Below are 19,044 nucleotides of genomic sequence, written 5' to 3'. Positions count from 1 at the left end.
ACTGCACTGATTGCTCGTTTCCGATGTCCTTTAGTACTGTACTTATCAATATGTTCAATTTTAACTCCACACTATCCAATAGTACCATGTTAAATACTATATGTCATCTAACAATTTTTTTCCGACCACCTTCCACGACGACCCGGCACGATTTTGATAATCGGATGCTAGTTGATACTTGCATTGCACGACCGCCGTTGCTTCAGATAGCCCAAATATTACACCACAATGGTACAAATCCAGCACATACACACTACTAGTACTAACATTGACGCTGACAAGCTATAGTTCGCACACAAGATTATACATTAAATCTCAGCTGTAAAACACATTAGTATCTCGTTTATTACAGCGACGCGGTCTCTAAAATACAAATTTGACTTTTTTTATCTATAAAAATATTTATTAAAATATTATATATATATATATACTTTCATGAAAGCTTTTTCAAGACAAATCTATTCATATAATTTTTACATTTTTAAACTCAACAACTTTAGAGTTATTTGTGATTTATATTCTCAAGAATTAATTTAAATATTTTTCTAAACGATTTTTTTTACGAGTAAGAGGGAGGGAGTACTAATTTATTTCTTGTTTATTTCGCGCCGGACCAACCAATACATTGCTTGTTCAGTTAAGCGCGTACACACACATTAATAATTATCCGTTTAAGTGAACACGTATCACAAGTTTTAATTCAGTCAATATATCGGTCAAACAGCACACTTCTTCGCCAAAAATATTCAAATATACGCGGCCATAATATAAATAAAAGTACGAAACTACTATACGCATCTTTCTGAGAACAGACAGAAACATGCGAAAATAAATAAATAAAACGAAACTGAAACGCAAGTGCAATTCCACGGAGGCAGCGCAAGCAAGCAGCCAAGAAGGCAGGCAGGCAGGGTGGTGGGTTGAAAAGGCAGGCGCCGAATCCCACGCGGCCGCTGCCGCGCAGCGCAAGCGCCGCCACCGAACGCGCCCCCCCGCCTCCTCGCGCCGAGGCGACGCGACGCGACGCCCGCGCCGCTCTCGCCGCCGCCGATCCAGCCCCCCTGCCCGCCTATATCTGCTCGGCTGATTTCGCGCGCGATCCCGCTCGGCGCTCGGAGAATCATCATCATCCGAGGCTTGTTTTGGGCGGTTGCCGCGGCGGAGTCGGAGGGCTTGGATGGGCGGGCAGGGCGCGGGCGGGGGCGGCGGGCGGAGGTGGACGCAGCGGCCCTGCCGTACGGGAGGGGGCGGGGTCGTCAGGCGGACGGTGGCGGCGCTGGCGAAGGAGCAAGGGGCCACGGCCGCGGCCGCAGTCCCGCGGCGTGCGGAAGGTTAGCGCCAGTTGCTCGTTACTATGGTTGTTTTTGGCGTGGCGTTTGAATTTGTTCATGGTTATGTGGTTGATTTCACTGCTTGGGAGTTGCGATCGCGTGTTCACGTTTTCCGTCGATTTCGCGGCTGATTTCGCATGGTGGGTTAGTGCTTGCTTCCAGGAATGGAAGTTTATTAGTAGGAATTAGGATCGTTGAAGCGAGGGGCTTTGCTTACGTCTTCCTTGCATTTTGTTGGGTTGCTTGCAGGAACAAAATTAGTTTGAAATAATGGAAATAGTGAAAATCGAAGCTCCTTTCCGTTTTGTTTCTGTGTTTATCCGAGAGACAGAAACTCCTATGAACACAAAAGGGTAGTAAAATCATGAAAATCAAAACAAAACGGGGTGTCCTGCTATGCGTTGCGGGTGAGATTAGTGTTTCGAATTCTCAAGTGTCCTATAGAACAAACTATATTTATGGAAGCTTTGTGAATTTGTGACGTCGTTAATGTTACATCTTATAGGCTTATAGCATCTTTGAATGGTTCTTGTTATGGAACTGAAAAAGAGGACTATTTGCTTTGGGGTTGACTTATTTCCTGTGCTGCCATTTCTTGTTATCAGGAACAGGACTTTCGCTTGTGGGCAAACAACGATGTATCCGTGGAGTATCAAATTTCAGAAGCAACACTGGATCCACAACCGAAAATGATTATGTAAGTTATTCATAACTTCAAATCGTTCAGTGATCTCCTATGAGAAATATTAATACTATTAGTACACTACAAACTTGGAAATTTTCTATGCCGTTTCTTGTTTCTGAAACATATTTGTTGCTACAGATTTGTTCAGACTCTAGGGTATTCAATTACAGAAATTCTAGTGGCACTTCTACAAGATGTTCTGCCGGTGAACAACTGAAAAATGGAATGGGAAGTTGTCATTCACAGCCTTCTGTGTTGGCAGAATTAATGCATCTTGATACAGCAAAGGCAGAAACTTCCTTTTCGAGTTCAAGACGGAGCAAATTCTCTTACAATTGGAAATCGCTTCATGGAAGTAGTACTACCTCAAGTTATGGATCACCCTGTCATCCTATGTTCAACCTCAGCAAACACAGTACTAATCCGAAGCCACCTCCACCATTAAAGAACTCCGCACGGATGAGTAATTTCAGTTATCAATTGGTTAGAAGTGCTGAAAGTCCAAAGAATGCAAAATATTCCCTATCAGAGAAAATGTCACACTTACTAAAACCACCTAATAGTAGCAGTCATCAGAATGGAAACTTCACTGTTGGTGCTTTAAAGAGGCGTCATAATATTGCACATTTTGGAGGAGCAATCAACAAGCTTTTGAAAAATGAGGTTCATAAGAAGGCCACCCCATCAGAGGGAAGACATTGGCAGACTTTATTGGATAACTCATTAATCCGACAGAATAAATTGTACTGTTCAGAGCCACGCAATGAAGAATCAACTGAACAATCATGGAGCTCTACAGACAGTGAGTCTGAGAAGGCTGTGTGCTTTTCCTCCAGTGGCAGCATTGCTGATTTGCATGCATCGGTTTCAACTGACACCAGTGACTCAAGTGACCACTCTATGTCATCTTCGTGCCTATCAGTAAATGATCGATGGAAGATGACTTTTAAGAAGGTAAATATTGGAAAATGTTCTTTTAGAAGAACTCTTCAATTGTGATAACATTCTTGACAGGAAAAGTTTAGCTAGTATTAGTATTTGTCTTCTCTATTCAAATAGCCATATTTATTTAGCTTTTATTATTGCTTTCCTTCAAATCTGCTAGTTATGTTGAGCTTCTCAAATGTTATGTGTCAGGTACACTGTGCCCTTGCTGCAAATTTAGACTCTATGTATGTCACTAACCACAAGGAGCTAGAGCAGCCAAGTCCAGTATCTGTTCTTGAAATTCCAGATGAGGATTTCTCTGTCACTAAAAGCATCAAGCTAGGTACAGAAGATCCTCTTGATCTGATACTGTTCACTTCCTATGTTACACTTTCCTTTTATTGTAGTTAACTTTATTTTCTACCTCTGTATTGCAGATCTCCATCCAGAAAGTGAACTTGTTAGATGTCCATCTGTTGAGAGTACAGCTGAGGTAGGAGAAATTGGAATCAGTGATTATGCTTTGGGGGTGGATGGACTAGATGCTAGTCTGAACGGTGAAGCAATACAGCTTGTTGAAGATATCTTTGAAGAATTTGGAGATGAAGAGGAAAGAGAATTTTCTTACGTGCTGGATATACTGATTGTTTCTGGCATTCATGGCACCGCGGAGGATCAGCTGTACAAGGTATGCCAATCTCTTGATTGTCCCGCAGGCTATGATGTGTTTGAGAAGCTTGAAAAGAAGTACATGAAAGTTGCTGAATGGTCAAGATCAGACAGGAAGCTTATCTTTGATATGGTTAACACCATATTATCAGAAATTCTTGCACCATGTTTGGACATGCACCCGTGGGTGAAATCTGCTAGAAAAATGGCACCAGTATGGGGTTCAGAGGGTCTCCTGGAGAAGATTTTGCAGATGTTGGTTCAGAGACGGGAAGAACTTGGGCTAAGTAAGACTAAGCCTGAGAAGAAAGCGTTAGATCGGAAGTGGCCAGATTTATCGGATTGCATTGACAGGGTAGGGAGGGATGTGGAGAACATGATAAAAGATGATCTTTTGGAAGAGATGCTTTTGGATCTGTTCAGTTAGGCTGTTGGCTGCTTTCAGAGTTTCAGGTTTCCATGGCACAATACACTTGCTTCCCCCTTATTTAGTTTTTGATTTTTCTTAGGTACTTCTCAGCTTGTAATGTTTCTTCGTTGGTTCATAAGGTCAAAAGTTTTTTTTTTTTTTGGTTTGTTGAAGCAGTGGTTGACGAGTTTTTTAGTTGAGTCGCCGTGCTTGAGGTATAGAGCAAGTTGTAAATTTTGTTAGTTTAGATCAGGTCCGTAGATTAAATTCTTTTAGAACGAGAAAGGGCATCCCATAGGTTGTAAGTCTTTGGCGGAATGTATAAGGAGTATAGTGGCTCTCTATTTGTTGGATTTTCTCAGTTGAAGGCATTTAAGTCTGTAAATCGGGGAAATAGTACCCTGCCAACATTTGTATTGTTCATTGGAGAATAAATGAAGTGTGTACTTCTGAGTTTTGGTTGAGAGAAACATATCGGGTAAGAGTAAAAAATAGTCTGCTTGAATGTGATTATTGTAGTTTAGTATATGTAACATAGAGCTGTTTAGATGATGGGCATGTCTCTATTGAAAAATAGATCCTGCATGGCTGCATCCCTAATTCCTCTGGTTCTTGAATGAATTGTGTGGTTAGCATAGCATGCGAAGCTCCTGATTAATTGTTAAGTTCGACGGCATATTCTCTCTTCGATTTCAAACATAGATGTTTTGGACTTTATAACTTGTCTCCACACCCAAGTCGTAGAATCTTTACTGATTGAATGCTATCACTCGTCATTTCCACAAGCCTAACCTGTAGGAACAATTAATTATGTTTGACTTAATTTGTGATATACTAAAAGGAAGCTTTTGTATAAATCCACCTTATAAAATGACTAATTTCCACGTCCCAATTGCTCCCAACCATCCTAACCATGCTTCGTATGGACCGTAATAAAAAAAAAACAGCCTTCCAAAGTGAAGACACTCGCCAAGAATCTCAAGGAAAATACCAGTACCTTCTTATAGCACACAAAACAATACTCAACTCTAGCCAACTACTCCTCCGTTCCAAAACAAATGTAATTTCGCACTATTCTTATCTAATGTTTGACATTTCATCTTATTTAATTTTTTTTATGATTAGTATTTTTATTGTTATTAGATGATAAGTCATAAATAGTATTTTATGTGTGACTAATATTTTTAAATTTTTTTATAAATTTTTTTAAATAAGACAGACGGTCAAACGTTGGATACATATACCCTCGGCTATATTTATTTTGGGATGGATATAGTAGTAACAATAAAGTAACAGAGTCCAACGCAAAAATCAACTTGATATAAAAGTGGCATGATAGCTCTAATTTCACGAACACATGCTATTGTTGTCAAACTTGCCACCAAACAGCACGGCAGCTCCGACTACACAGTGATAGCATCATCTTGGCCAAAGATATCATCAAAATGAACAAACATCACCGATTTCTCACAGTCGACATTAGAATCATTCTTACCTGTAAAATTCTAAACAAAACATTGCTTGTAAAAGTGCAAGAAGGCTTGCAGGCCAGAGATAGAGACAAGACATCCCCGTTCACCAGCAGCACAAAAGAACGTAGCAACGATCAGTGGCAGCGTTGCAATTACGGACCGGTGTGGCGGTGTTGTTGCCCATCCCATCAATTTAGCAGCTGCGATGTCACCACCACAACTATTCATTATAGCCACCCAGCTAACACCATCTCGTGCGCTCGTGGCCCTTGGATTCAACTACCCCCGCGCCTTGATATTTGCAACTGCAAATTTGTCTATATACAAAATTTGTCTCCACGTTTTCTTGGATAGTTAGTTGCTCACCCGATCCTGTATCCATGGCGGCCGTGTCGGAGGTGGAGGTCGACGGCGTCGTGTTCCCGCCGGTGGCCCGCCCGCCGGGCTCCGGCCACGCCCACTTCCTCGCCGGCGCAGGTTTGTTTGTGTTTGCGTTGTGTGTTCCGTGTCAGTGGAGAAGTGGAAATGCCGTGCAAGCGAACTTGCTTGCTGGTTTGATCGATCCGTCGTGCAGGTGTGAGGGGAGTGGAGATCGCCGGCAACTTCATCAAGTTCACGGCCATCGGCGTGTACCTGGAGGAGGGCGCGGCCGTGCCGGCGCTGGCCAAGAAGTGGGCCGGCAAGTCCGCCGACGAGCTCGCCGCCGACGCCGCCTTCTTCCGCGACGTCGTCACCGGTAACTCATCTCGCTAAATTTGTTGCTCGTGTCGACGGGCGGCGCGACATGACATGGGCGTCGTCTCGCGTTGCAGGCGATTTCGAGAAGTTCACGAGGGTGACGATGATCCTGCCGCTCACCGGCGAGCAGTACTCGGACAAGGTGACGGAGAACTGCGTCGCGGCGTGGAAGGCCGCCGGCGTGTACACGGACGCCGAGGGCGCGGCCGCGGACAAGTTCAAGGAGGCCTTCAAGCCCCACAGCTTCCCTCCGGGCGCGTCCATCCTCTTCACCCACTCCCCGCCCGGCGTCCTCACCGTGAGCACCAATCCGTTGTTGCCGATTACTCCGATGCGTGATTTGCTTCGTGATTTGGACTCCGTTTGATTCGATTTGCAGGTCGCGTTCTCCAAGGACTCGTCGGTGCCAGAGGGCGCCGTGGCGGCGGCGGCGATCGAGAACAGGGCGCTCTGCGAGGCGGTGCTGGATTCCATCATCGGCGAGCACGGGGTCTCGCCGGCGGCGAAGCGGAGCATAGCGGCCCGCGTCTCGCAGCTCCTGAAGGCGGAATCCACCGGCGACGTGGCGGCGGCGGAGCCCGCGCCGGTGTCCGCGTGAAAATCGAGCTGCGAATTAACCGCGCATCTAAGAGCTCCTCCTACACTTCTTGTACACTTCTACTGCCCTCGTGTTTGACAATGAAATAAAAGGAAAGGAGAAATCGCGGCTGTTCTTCCGTTCCATCTCTGAATTGCCTGTGCACGGCTCGCCACGGTAGAGGTGAAAATGGTTACGAAAATTCTCGATCGACGCCATTTCTGTATAATGGGTACCGTTTTCGATCTTATTATTTTTAGCTATTTATAATATTTTATACATTATAGTATTAATTAATATAAACATTAAATAGTTTAAATAATAAATATAGTTAATTATCCTGATCGAACGTCGTTTTCAAAAGATGCTACCAATTCAGATCGTTTTCACTTATACGACCGGTGAGTACGGGATATTTTCTGCGATTAGGTAGACGCGAATGGCTGATGTGAGTGGCTACGCAATTATGCGAAGCGAGCGAATGCGAGACACGGCTTTCCGCTAATGGGGCCCGGCCCAATTGGCTTAAGTAGATAGGGTGGGCCAGTCAAGGGAGGATCTTTGGTTGGGCCGGCATTAACAACGGTGCTGAAACCGTGAGAAATAAGTCCATCTTCCACCCTCAACTAATGCTCTTTGTAGGGTTTCATAATGTCTATAAAATGAAGACACATGACTATGGCAGATGTGAACGACTATGCAGTTACACGAAGCAAGCGAAAGGGGGCAGCTAATGGGCGGGTGATAAGCTACTCTCTCACTTCCTCCTCCCCTCTTCTCTTCCTACTACACTATATATTTTTTAAAAAATAAAAAAATAAAATTGTAAAAATTCATGTATAGAAATACTATGTATAAAAAATATTTGAATTCAAATTCAAATTTGAAACTGTATGTAAACTTTTGACCTATAAACTTTGGGTCTATAAACTTTAGGTGTATAAACTTTACATGCATAGAAATACTATATATAAAAAAATATTTGAATTCAAATTCAAATTTGAATTTGAAATATAATTCAAATTCAAATTTGAAATCAGGTATATAAACTTTTGACTTATAAACTTTGGGTCTACAAACTTTAGGTGTATAAACTTTAGATGTATAGAAATACTATATATATAAAAAATATTTGAATTCAAATTTAAATTTGAATCGGATATATAAACTTTTGACTTATAAACTTTGGGTCTCTAAATTTTATATGTGTAAACTTGAGGTGTATAAATTTAATAAAATAGGAAAGTAATTTGGTGCCGAAAAAGGAAACCATCTGAAGAGAAGGGGGAGCGCGCTGGGGCGATCGCTGGGGGCGATCAATCGCCCCTTAGCCTTTCCGAAGCGAAAGCGGGCACTGTTTCTGCTAATATGGTCCGGCCCAACTGGAGCAGTGTGGGCAAGGCAAGGGAGGATGTCTGCTTGGGCCGACCTTTACACCGGTGCCGAAAACGAAGGGAAAAAGTACACCGAAGGTCCCTCAACTTATCATCGAGTTTACAAGATCGTCCCTCAACCACAAAAACAGATACTGACGTCCCTCAACTAACAAAACCGTTCACTTTAGATCTTCTGGTGGTTTTTATCCCGGTTTTGTGTGGCTTGAGTCAGCGTGGGACCCACGTGGGCCCCACATGTCAGAATGCCAGTTCATCTCTCTCCTCCCCTCTTCTCTCCTTTCCTCATGTCTATCTGACTTCTCCCCGATTTGACGGCGACGCGGCTGCGGTGGTGGCGGCGACGGGCGACGCGGCAGCAGTGGGGGGAGGACCTGCGGGCGGGCAGTGGTGGAGGGGCGGCGGGGGTAGGAGCGGCGCGCGGGCTCCCCCCCGGCCGCCACCCACGAGGCCCACGACCACGAGGCGGCGTGTGCAGCGTCAAGTTCGGCTGCTCCACCACGACGGCCGGCTCGTTCCCGGCCGACGGGCTGGTCGGGCTCAGCGGCGACGCGGTCTCCCTCGTGACGCAGCTCGGCGGCGAGGCGTCGCTCGGCCGGAGATTCTCCTACTGCCTCGTCCCGCACTCCGTCAACACATCGTCGGCGTTCAACTTCGGCACCCTCGCCAACGTCACCGAGCTCGGCGCAGCGAGCACGCCGCTCGTCGCCGGGGACGTGGACACGTACTACACCGTGGTCCTCGACTTCGTCAAGGTCGGCAACAAGACGGTGCATCGGCGGCGAGCTCCCGCATCATCGTGGACTCCGGCAATGCAAAAATAAGCTTTGTTACTCCTGCAAATTGCAAGTGAACAAAACAATCTCAAGCTAAGTTGTTCTTTAATCAGAAGAACGGTATATGAACATGCAGAATTTCAAGATATTTTGTGGCGCCGGTTTCGCTTTCTTACCTCGCTATAGATTCTGTGAGAGATCAAATTACATGACCCATAAATTGTAGAGCAATGCAGGAGTAACACTCCCAGCTAAGAAATTGATTGATGTATAACACTCCGATCTTCTATCTTCGTTGGGCGATGCAATGAGAATTCAGAATTCTCACTAACAGCCAGCTTGCTAGAATAGAGTATGAGTTACTGATCTTGAATGACCTCATGTGTACATCCAGCAGGAAGCAAACCGAACAAGCGAGTCCGGACTTGACGCTGGAGTTCGGCGGCGGCGGCGGCCGCGCGGCGGTGGCGCTGAAGCCGGAGAACGCGTCCGTGACGGTGCAGGAGGGGACGCTGTGCCTGGTAATCGTGGCGACGACGAAGCAGCAGCCGGTGTCCATCCTCGGGAACCTGGCGCAGCAGAACATCCACGTCGGCTACGACCTCGACGCCGGCACGGTCACCTTCGCCACCGCCGACTGCGCGGGGAGCGGCCGGCCGACGGAGCAGACGAGCGGCGGGCAGGCGCGCTGCGGGAGAGGAAGAGAGCGCCGACGGGGAGCGGGGCGGGGGGAGCGAGGACGTCGCCGCCGTCGTCATCCATGGCCGCAGTTCTCGCGCCCGCGCCGTCAGCGGCGTCGCCGGCGGGAGTGTGTGAGCGCGGGGCAGCGGCGGGCGAAGCAGGCGGTGGAGGGCAGAGCGGGCACGACGCCGAAGACAGCTTCTTCCCGCGCCGGCGCCACCGGCCGCCTCTCCCTTCTCAAGCGTCGCCGCCGCCGCCGCCTCCCGGGCCTCTCCGACGGTCCGACCCCGAGGTCGCATGCGCCGCCGCCGGCTGCCGGACCTCCTCCCTACCCGCCAGCGGCCCTGCAGAGAGGAGAGAAATGAGAGGGAGAGATGAGGAAGGGAGAGAAGAGGAGGGAGAGATGACCTGTCATTCTGATATATGGGGTCCACGTGGGTTTTACGCTAACTCAGCCGCCACCTTAGATAAAATCGGGTCAAAATCACCGGAGTATCTAAATTGAACTGTTTCGTTAGTTGAGAGATGTCGGTATCTGGTTTTGCGGTTAGGGAACGATTTTATAACTCGATAACAAGTTGAGGGACCTTCGGTGTACTTTTTCCAAAACGAAGCTCAGGTAAGCCTTCGAGTCCATGTCCCATGGGTTTCATCCTCTGCTGTCCAAATTCCAGTATGCTGGATGCTGCACGCCTGAACCGAGCTGTACTTACGTAGTGTTTGGATCCATGAACTTAGCTTTAATCCCTGTATTTTGAGTATTAAATATATACTACTTACAAAACTAATTACATAAATAAAAGCTAATTCGCGAGACAAATTTTTTAAGCATAATTAATCCATAATTAGATAATGTTTACTGTAGCATCACATAGGCTAATCATAGATTAATTAGGCTCAATAAATTCGTCTCGCGAATTAGTCCAAGATTATGAATGAGTTTTATTAATAGTCTACGTTTAATATTTATAATTAGTGTCTAAACATCCGATGTGATAGGGAATTAAAAGTTTTAGTCCTATCTAAACATGGTCTTATTCGTTGATGATTGGTCACCAATAAAACAACATAAACTGCCCAATACACTACAAACTGCCCTGTATACAGTACACATTCCAATCGGAGCACACTCTTTCGTTGGAAGAAATAGAAAAAAAAAACGTTCTAGGCTTCATGTTACCGCTGCATCCAGCCATTCAGATGGGCAGAACTAGTTGTTGTTCGGCTTGCACGGAAGATGATGTGCCGTATAGAGAGATCTCCTGACTCACTCACCGGCATTTAATACCTTACCTTCGCGACTGCGACCCAGTTTTACCTGGGACCCTTGGATCTTCTCGTGAGGTTACTGCAACGAGCCGTTGGTGGCGTACGGGACGCACAGTTTGGGACGAGCAGCTCGCGCAGGCGGCACCCGCGGTTTTTACCCCGACACGGCCAGCGCCACTCACGTACAACACGACGAGCCCTCCCATCACGTGCGCGCCACTGACACGCACGCACCGCTAGCAACGGCTCGCTCGCTGCTGCCGCCATCTCGTCCAGTAGCCAAATCCAAGTAGCCGAGTGGTTTCACGGTTTTCACCTCGCGAGCCAAGCCAAAGCCGGTTGTGCACTTGTGCTTTGTGCTCGCGCGCGCGACCGCGTCAAAACCTGCCTCATCTATCGCTAAAAATCACGGCGTCTCGCGGCTCTCTCTCGGCGTACGTGCGTCTCGCTCGCTCTCGCGGGCGGAATCCGTGACGCCGACTCGGCAACTGTTCCCCCCCGGTGAAAAGGGGTGGAGAAGTTGGGAGAAGAATCTGATGCTGCTTTGCGCGTGCAGGCGATCGATCGCGAGAGGCCGGCCACTGTGTCTGTGGCTGTGCGCGCGCACACACAGATACTCCTCGCTTTAGGCCACATTTACAATCATACATGCATGGTACATACAGCTGCTGAATTCTTTCTTATTACCAGAGACAAGAAGGTACTACCATGATTTGTGTACATCTGTGGTAGACTCTAGCCATGCAAAATGATGATTCATGGATTCAAACGAGAACAACAAGTACAGTAACTTGCAAACATTGCGCTGCAACCGTCTCACTCTCCATGTCCTCCTGATTTCCGTTCGAATTATTGTGAAAGGAAAACTGTTGACTCTTCATCATTAAGAAATTCGGCATGCCTTTGTTCTGTCTACCAATACGCTGGTTTCTTGACAGGTTTTGATACTCCTGGCCATGGATTGCTATCGGATAGCTAGCTTTCGTCCAAGGCTTTATTTTTCTTTTGGACGTGTAGACATTCCTTGAATTATTCGGAGTTGTACCGTTTCAGCCACCTTAGCAATCCTGCCTCATCCTTTGTCGAGGAAAAGAAATGGAGAATCCTTCTACACTTTTAGAAGCTGTTCATGAAAGAGCAAGGAGGATATATCTAGAAGAAAGATTGGAACAATCCATGTTTCTTCAACTTGAACCACTAGCTTAACTGAGGATCAGATAACCTGTTTGATGCTACGATTAGTACTATAAAATCTGAACCTGTTTGACGATTCGGTGTTCTGTCCAGATTCGTTATCCTAGAATGTGTCAAATCCCATTAAACTAGATTCATTAGGTAGCAACATTTTAAAACGACGGAGGAAGTAATCCATTAGTGCTTGTTACATCAATCTCAACTACTATATTAATTTCTTGACAGGGCTTTCTGTGGTGGAAACACAAGAGTCATCATGCAGCTAGAGATAAGCAACTGAAGAAGTGAACCATACGACAACGTGGCTGAAACCAGGAAAGCCTGAACACGCCAGGACCATCACGGTAATCTGGCAACTTAGCAGTAAAGCTAAAAACGAGCCGTTTCTCTGAAGCCAACATGTGTACCAACTCTTCTTTTTTTTTTTCTTGTGATATAAAAAATCGTACACACCCTAGCTATTATGCCTAACTTTTTTTTTAAACCGCATTATGCCTAACTTTGCCCAGAAACCGCATTCATGACTTCTTGTTTGTTTTAACCTCCATATGTTTTTGTTTCTCTTGGTAGCAAGGGTGTGTTTAGTTTCACACCAACATTAGAAATTTAACTAAAATTGGAAGTTTGAAGAAAAAAAAGTTGAAAGTTTATGTGTATAGGAAAGTTTTGATGTGATGGAAAAGTTTGAAGAAAAAGTTATTATTTCCTCCGTTTCACAATGTAAGACTTTTTAGCATCGCTCATATTTATATTAATGTTAATGAATCTAGACACATATATGCGTCTATATTCATTCACATATATATATGAATATGAATAATGCTAGAAAGTTTTACATTGTGAAACGGAGGGAGTAGTAACTAAACAAGCGCTAAATGGGAAAATAAGGGGAAATTTAACTATTTGCCACTCTTGTGACATGGCAATTAACGATTTGCCACCCCCTGTCAATGATATGTGGGCCCTCATGTGTCTGTGACATGTGGGTCTAGTGCCAAATCGTTAAGCATTATTTGTAAGAGTGGCAAATGGTTAAAAGCCCCGAAAATAAGAGCATTTTTTAGCAGTTAGCACAGCTTCTACCCTACCGTAGTGCTAACCATGGATAGCAAAGTTGTCTTCTCCTATATAAGCTAAGATACTCTTCCACTCTTCCTTGCTCCATCAGTATTACACCACCCAACACAAGCTCAGCCAGTTTACCACTCACACTAGCTGAGCTAGAACTCACCACTCACTGCAGTTGCAGCATGGCGCCTTTGCTGTTCAAGGACATGAAGAGCCTCTCGTGCTCGTCGCCGGCGTCCACGGCGATATGCCCGAGCTTGGAGCGGCAGCCGATGGTCCGGCCACACAAGGGCGGCGCCATTGCTGCGAGCCCTCTCTGCCAGGTCCCCGGTGAGCCAAGAACGGTTCACAGGCAAGACTGCAGGAGAGGGCAGCAGCATCAGCACAAGGCGGCTGCCGCGAATGGCGGCGAGCTCGTCAGCCCCGCCGGCTCATCCAGGTACCTGCTCAGCAGCCGCGCCGCCGCCGCCGAGGAGATCCAGGAGGTGGAGGCTTCGGCTGCTCCGGCCGTCGATGCCAAGGTGGTCAGGGAAGAGCAAGCTGGTAGTGATGTGAAGAACACTCTGACGCAGGAGCAGGTGAGTAATTACTACACAGAGTTTGTGTTTTGATTTTTCAAGGTTTAATATGCACTTCATTTTCTTTTCCTTTTGCGAAGATACCAAGTTTTGTTCATAAAAGGAGAAGATAAATTAAGTTGTACAAAAGTACTACTCAATAGATGATGCAAATAATTAGTACTAATATCAGGATTTGTATGCTATGATTTTCTATTAGATACTGTGGAACTTCCACCTAAAGAAAGGCAAATATCATGATGACGAATTGACATACATGCTACCTTCTTGATTTCAGTGAGATTTGTACGTATATTAAAATTGCTGGATAACTGACTCGTAGGCTCGTAACTAAGCATGAGAGATTCAGACCAATCCATAGAAAAAAGAGGAGATTCAGCACGTATCCCTTAAACAAAGAGAGATTCAGAACATGACAGTATTTTAAGACTACAACATGACAACTTGCTACAAACATGACAGCACTGCACATCTGCATCGTTTCTGTTTTAAATTTCAAAAAGCCAACACATAGTTGCTTTGAATTAATTAACCACCGGCATTTGCATTGGGTATCTTTTTCAGGTGGTTGTACTGAAGGTATCACTGCACTGCAAAGCGTGCGCGGGCAAAGTGAAGAAGCACCTCGCCAAGATGGAAGGTGAGCCTATCTATCTATCTGCTAGTATCTCGGAGCAACCAAACACAGAAATCAAGATCTGACGCTTTCTCTTCAGAAACACTGAAGATAAATTAAAGATGCCCATTGTAATATGTATGCATGAACAGAGAAACCCCTAGAGTTTTTCCGACTAGCTCTACAATGGGATGGGCTAGACGACCTGGATTCGAAGCCTCACCCTTTATAATTACTCTCTCCGTCACATAATATAAGATATTTTGGTTGAATGTGACACATCCTATTACTCCGAATCTAGATATAGAGTACTAATATCTGCGTCTTTTATATGTATGCATGAATAGGAGTGACATCTTTCAACATAGACTTCGCGGCGAAGAAGGTGACGGTGGTCGGCGACGTGACGCCGCTGGGGGTGCTGAACAGCGTGTCCAAGGTGAAGAACGCCCAGTTCTGGGCGGCGCCGCCGGCGATAGCCGCCTGATGAGAGATGAAAACGCATAGGATCCTCTCTGGTTAATTAGGTGCGGAAGCATGTGGGTCACTGATGCTGGACCAGCTCGCTCTGCTGTCTGTGTGATGGTGGTGGTGGTGTCTCCTAGATCGATGAGAGCATGCGTGTGTGTGCGCGTCGTCCTGACTGATCCTGAAGCAAAGCATGCAGATGCAGCTTTGCTTCTTACTGTGATCCTTTTGGTTTCTTGTGGTTGGCACCATGCTGAGCTACATGCCCGTCACTGTGCTTCTTCTTCCGTAGACTGATGAGAGTGTTTGTGACTATATATCTGCTCTAAGTGTAAGTGGTGGTGTTGTTCTTTTGCATGCTCTTACTGTAATATAAACGTTTCACTGCAAGTCTGCAATACTGCATTATTGTTGTGTCGTACTGCAACTGTAGGTGGTGATCGCGTAGGTTGAGGTGGGATCGAGATCCTCTGCCTTCAAAACACCATACTTTTATCGCTGAAAGGTGAACCTATGATTCATCAAGTTCATATGTCAGTGATAAAGACATGTACATTTGAAGGTAGAGGAACATGATCCGTTGTGGTGGTGAGTAAACAGCAGCATCAGCCTAATTTGCTTGCAAGGTCAATAACATTTTTTAGATCAATAACATGTAGTAGCAGAACTCTCAAATGGAAAATAATGATTTATCCCTAGTACAATAAAATGCTTGTATGTGTACTGCTGGAAGAAACTTTGAGCCAACCGGGAGATGATGAACACATATGCCGAAGTAACAGCCTTCTGAACTCTGAAGATCGATGCCGTCGGAGAGGACTCCAACGGCACATCTGACTTGGGAGATGCGGCCCATTTAAATGAGGTCTGAACGGGATAGTGACTTGCATATAGCCCATTTGAGTTGGCCCTTAAACATGATAGTGGTAGGAGAGTGTTTTCGCGAACTGATTTTGGATGAGCCTCAACGATCTTGCCACTAAACTGTGCCACCCTCAAGCTCCCAACAACCGTAGAATTCAATTCGCTAATGGATCCTTCGCTCCGGCATATACAGGCAGTGGTGGTGACCTCCTTAGGCCGCCTCCTGTCGTCGGCGTGCTGCCCGCGGCTGCAGACGAAGCTAAGCCTGAATGATGTAATGGGGTTCACGGAGCTAAAGCTCGACGCGGGCCGGGAGCCCGGGACGATGTAGCTGTGTTGTCAGGGCCGGTTCTATAATTTTGAGGGCTCTAGGGCAAACTTGACAGCATGAGCCTTAACGCGCTCTCCCCTACAGAGAGACGTGTTATATACATACTCACACTTTTTAGGGTTGTTCAGATTGATGTCATTTCAAACCATACCAATTTTTAGTAAAATTGTCAAAGATGTATATTCATTTAGTTTTTTTACAAAACTTTAGTAAATATATAAGAAATCCTGCTAAAACTTGGCAATATGACTAAATTGTCAAAATTTTGACATTGTCAAAATTTGGTAAAATTTATTTTGGTTACAATCTGAACAACCCCTTTTATTTTTAAAGTGTGTTTTCAAATCTAATCATGAAAGAAATGAACATATATAACATTTCATATATATGTTGTTAGAAATAGAAAAAAAAATCGACACTTAAACTGACCTTATTTATTTTTCCCCTTTACTTAGCGAAAAAAAGCTTCTAGAGTAAAATTACAACTTTTCAGTACCTAAAAATTTTAGAGGAAATATATATTATCAACAAGAATCTATCTATACATACAATTTTGATTGTTGAATCTACAATCTTTATTAATTCACTAATCAGTACTCCCTCCGTTCCAAATTTATCTACATATTTCATAGGTACACCAAGATCAATAAAAGCTAATAGCTCTCTCATACTATATTTACTCTAACAACAAACTCAATGCATATACCATCCCCACTATTTCCTAGCCAATAGTAAATCAAGATATTGTATGTGGGTTATAAATACTTGTATGCATGGATGCATGCATCAATGTCCATTTACTCTAATGCACAAATAACGAATAGAATTAATGAATAAACACAAATATGTAGATCATTTAGGAAGAATAAATATGTAGATACTAGTAGATAAGCCAGGAGTAGTAGATAGTACGGAATTATTCACTAGTCTTAAATACCACTTTAGCTCATACAGTACTCATACATATTTAGGCATGGCCCCTAGCCAGGACGGGCCCTAGGCCATCGTCCTCTTTGCCCTGCCTCAGAGCCGGGCCTGCAGTTGTTGATAGTATCTTTTTCTCATATTTTATTTCCATTTCAGAAACAGGTTACATGATTTATCGTACAATTTTCTGAACTAAAATGGCTTTTCATATCTTCATAACTCCTAATACTAGAATAAGTTAGATGAGAAAATATCCTGACAATCGTAGGCTGGAGTACTCAGTTGTTTGGGCTCTCACGGCTAATTGTTGGTTTTGGCAAGAATGTCCACACGCATGCATCGTCTAAGGATGGATGTGATTAGTTAGGTGCATGAGGCTGGATGAGTTTGGTTTGTGGGAAATAAGAGTTCGATGATTGGATTCGGCGGATTTAACCGGATATAGCCATTCACATGTGGCCTATTCTGATTGCTTATGGTGGGTTTAATTTTCTGTTAGCAAGCTCAAAATGTTTTTTCTCCTAAACCTTTTTTCTAATTTGTGATCCATTACACCATTATATTTATTACAATTATCTTTAAAATAAGATCTCGTATGGTTATATTTCGATGAATATATATATATATATATGGTAAATGGACACTTAATCCCATCATGCTATAGCACTTCAACCAAACAAGAAACCGGAGGCAAACTGCAGTGCAATTTAGTTTGCTTATCACTTCCACTTGCGCCCAAACTTCTTGTGCTTGCCGTACTTGCCATGCTTGAACTTTCCTTTCTTGAATTTGCCACCATGGTGGCCGAACATCCCGTGGCCGCCACCGCCGCCGGGTCGTACCATGTGAGCTCCCACCGCAGCAGCCGCCACCGCGGCGCCTCCGGCGAGCAGCGCTCCATAGCCAGATGCGCCTGCACCATGCCCACCTCCTAACATACCACCACCTATTACAATATGGAACTTGGAAGTGGGATAAATTCAATTGCATATACTCGCTCCGTCTAAAAAAAACTCAACCTAGAAGAGGGATGTGATCTCTCCTAGGACAACGAATTTGGACAAATAATAGTCCAGATTCGTAAGGTTGAGTTTTTTTGAATGGAGGAAGTAGTGCTTTGCATCATTCACCAAGTTACATGATAGTTACACAGGAAATGCAAGAGAGAGCATACCTTGCATGGGTGGACCATGGCCATGACCTGGGTAACCAGCTGGCGGGTAGCCTGGTTGTTGTGGATATCCTGATGGTGGATACGCTCCTGGAGGGTACCCACCTTGTGATGGAGGGTAACCGCTTGGTGGATATTGTGCACCAGGGTACCCACCGGCTGGTGGGTATTGTCCCGGTGGTGCACTAGGGTATCCACCGGGAGTCGGATATTGTCCAGGTGAATTAGGGTATCCTTGCATTAGGGGATATGCACCAGGGTAACCGCTTGGATACGCTCCATGGAACCCTTTGTCGGCATTTGAGGAGTCATGATTGTCCTTTCTGCCTCCCATTTTTGTGACCTTTTTAGCACTTGACTGAAACATAGGGAAATCAAGATTACACCATGACCATTTTGTCGTGCAAAATATATATAAGATTTGCAGAGACAGAGAGTACCTGGATATCTTAGGTGAACATGCAGATCATAAACTTCTCAAGAAGGTGGCACCAACAGTGACCTACCTAAGACTTGAAAAGAATTTTTGAACAAGATTCAAGTTGACCTATGGCTTCTCCTCTCATGCCATGGGCTTGTATACATACACACATGAGGTGGACACTAAAGCAAGCCTCCTACCAAAACCAGATTACCACGAGCTGCTATGTTTAGAAGTGCTAAGCTATTTGTTTGGTGTGGTTGTACATGAAGATAGGAAAGGCTTCTTCCCGGCCCCCGCACCCTTCGGTTCTTTGCATGGTCATTTGTAATTTTGGGCTAAATAAGCTCCATAACACACAGCAAAATATAATCAATAAATGTCTAAGAAATATAGCTAGCAAAATCCGTTGTAGTCTAGCTGGTTGGGATACTCGGCTCTCACCCGAGAGACCCGGGTTCGAGTCCCGGCAACGGAA

The 19,044-nt window shown here is 45.0% G+C and overlaps 4 protein-coding genes, 1 long non-coding RNA gene and 1 other non-coding gene across 7 annotated transcripts; 4 read left to right on the top strand and 2 right to left on the bottom strand.

The window, feature by feature from the left end:
• The first annotated feature begins 922 nt into the window (after positions 1-922).
• Positions 923-4,491, top strand: LOC4334589 (uncharacterized). The gene is made up of 5 exons (XM_015772529.3): positions 923-1,331; positions 1,937-2,028; positions 2,155-2,970; positions 3,154-3,286; positions 3,381-4,491. The coding sequence occupies exons 1-5, from the start codon at positions 1,178-1,180 to the stop codon at positions 4,037-4,039; spliced, it is 1,854 nt and encodes a 617-aa protein (XP_015628015.1). The 5' UTR covers positions 923-1,177; the 3' UTR covers positions 4,040-4,491.
• Positions 4,492-5,790: 1,299 nt separating this feature from the next.
• LOC4334588 (chalcone--flavonone isomerase-like) lies at positions 5,791-6,962 on the top strand. The gene is made up of 4 exons (NM_001418952.1): positions 5,791-5,970; positions 6,068-6,229; positions 6,306-6,529; positions 6,611-6,962. The coding sequence occupies exons 1-4, from the start codon at positions 5,874-5,876 to the stop codon at positions 6,827-6,829; spliced, it is 702 nt and encodes a 233-aa protein (NP_001405881.1). The 5' UTR covers positions 5,791-5,873; the 3' UTR covers positions 6,830-6,962.
• Positions 6,963-8,147: 1,185 nt separating this feature from the next.
• Positions 8,148-10,033, bottom strand: LOC136355823 (uncharacterized). The gene is made up of 2 exons (XR_010740296.1): positions 9,155-10,033; positions 8,148-9,038 (listed from the first exon to the last, which is right to left on the bottom strand). It is a non-coding gene; the product is annotated as an uncharacterized lncRNA (long non-coding RNA).
• Positions 10,034-13,280: 3,247 nt separating this feature from the next.
• On the top strand, positions 13,281-15,279 carry LOC4334586 (protein SODIUM POTASSIUM ROOT DEFECTIVE 2). The gene is made up of 3 exons (XM_015773298.3): positions 13,281-13,768; positions 14,333-14,408; positions 14,732-15,279. The coding sequence occupies exons 1-3, from the start codon at positions 13,373-13,375 to the stop codon at positions 14,869-14,871; spliced, it is 612 nt and encodes a 203-aa protein (XP_015628784.1). The 5' UTR covers positions 13,281-13,372; the 3' UTR covers positions 14,872-15,279.
• Positions 15,280-17,088: 1,809 nt separating this feature from the next.
• LOC4334585 (glycine-rich protein A3) lies at positions 17,089-18,969 on the bottom strand. Of its 2 annotated transcripts, none has more exons than XM_015776841.3 (3): positions 18,586-18,756; positions 18,149-18,503; positions 17,089-17,920 (listed from the first exon to the last, which is right to left on the bottom strand). In XM_015776841.3, exons 2-3 carry the CDS (start codon positions 18,477-18,479, stop codon positions 17,694-17,696), a joined length of 558 nt encoding a protein of 185 aa, XP_015632327.1. In that variant the 5' UTR covers positions 18,480-18,503; positions 18,586-18,756; the 3' UTR covers positions 17,089-17,693. The 2 variants fall into 2 exon arrangements, with proteins under 2 accessions (XP_015632327.1, NP_001405874.1); NM_001418945.1 differs by having other exon boundaries at positions 17,555-17,905; positions 18,586-18,969.
• Positions 18,970-18,971: 2 nt separating this feature from the next.
• Positions 18,972-19,044, top strand: TRNAE-CUC (transfer RNA glutamic acid (anticodon CUC)). The gene has a single exon. It is a non-coding gene; the product is annotated as a tRNA-Glu (tRNA).

The sequence above is a fragment of the Oryza sativa genome, chromosome 3 (genome assembly GCF_034140825.1).
Source record: "Oryza sativa Japonica Group chromosome 3, ASM3414082v1".
Classification (NCBI taxonomy): Eukaryota; Viridiplantae; Streptophyta; class Magnoliopsida; order Poales; family Poaceae; genus Oryza; species Oryza sativa.
The sequence above is the reverse complement of the archived record's forward strand: the minus strand, read 5'-3'. Positions and strand labels throughout refer to the sequence as shown.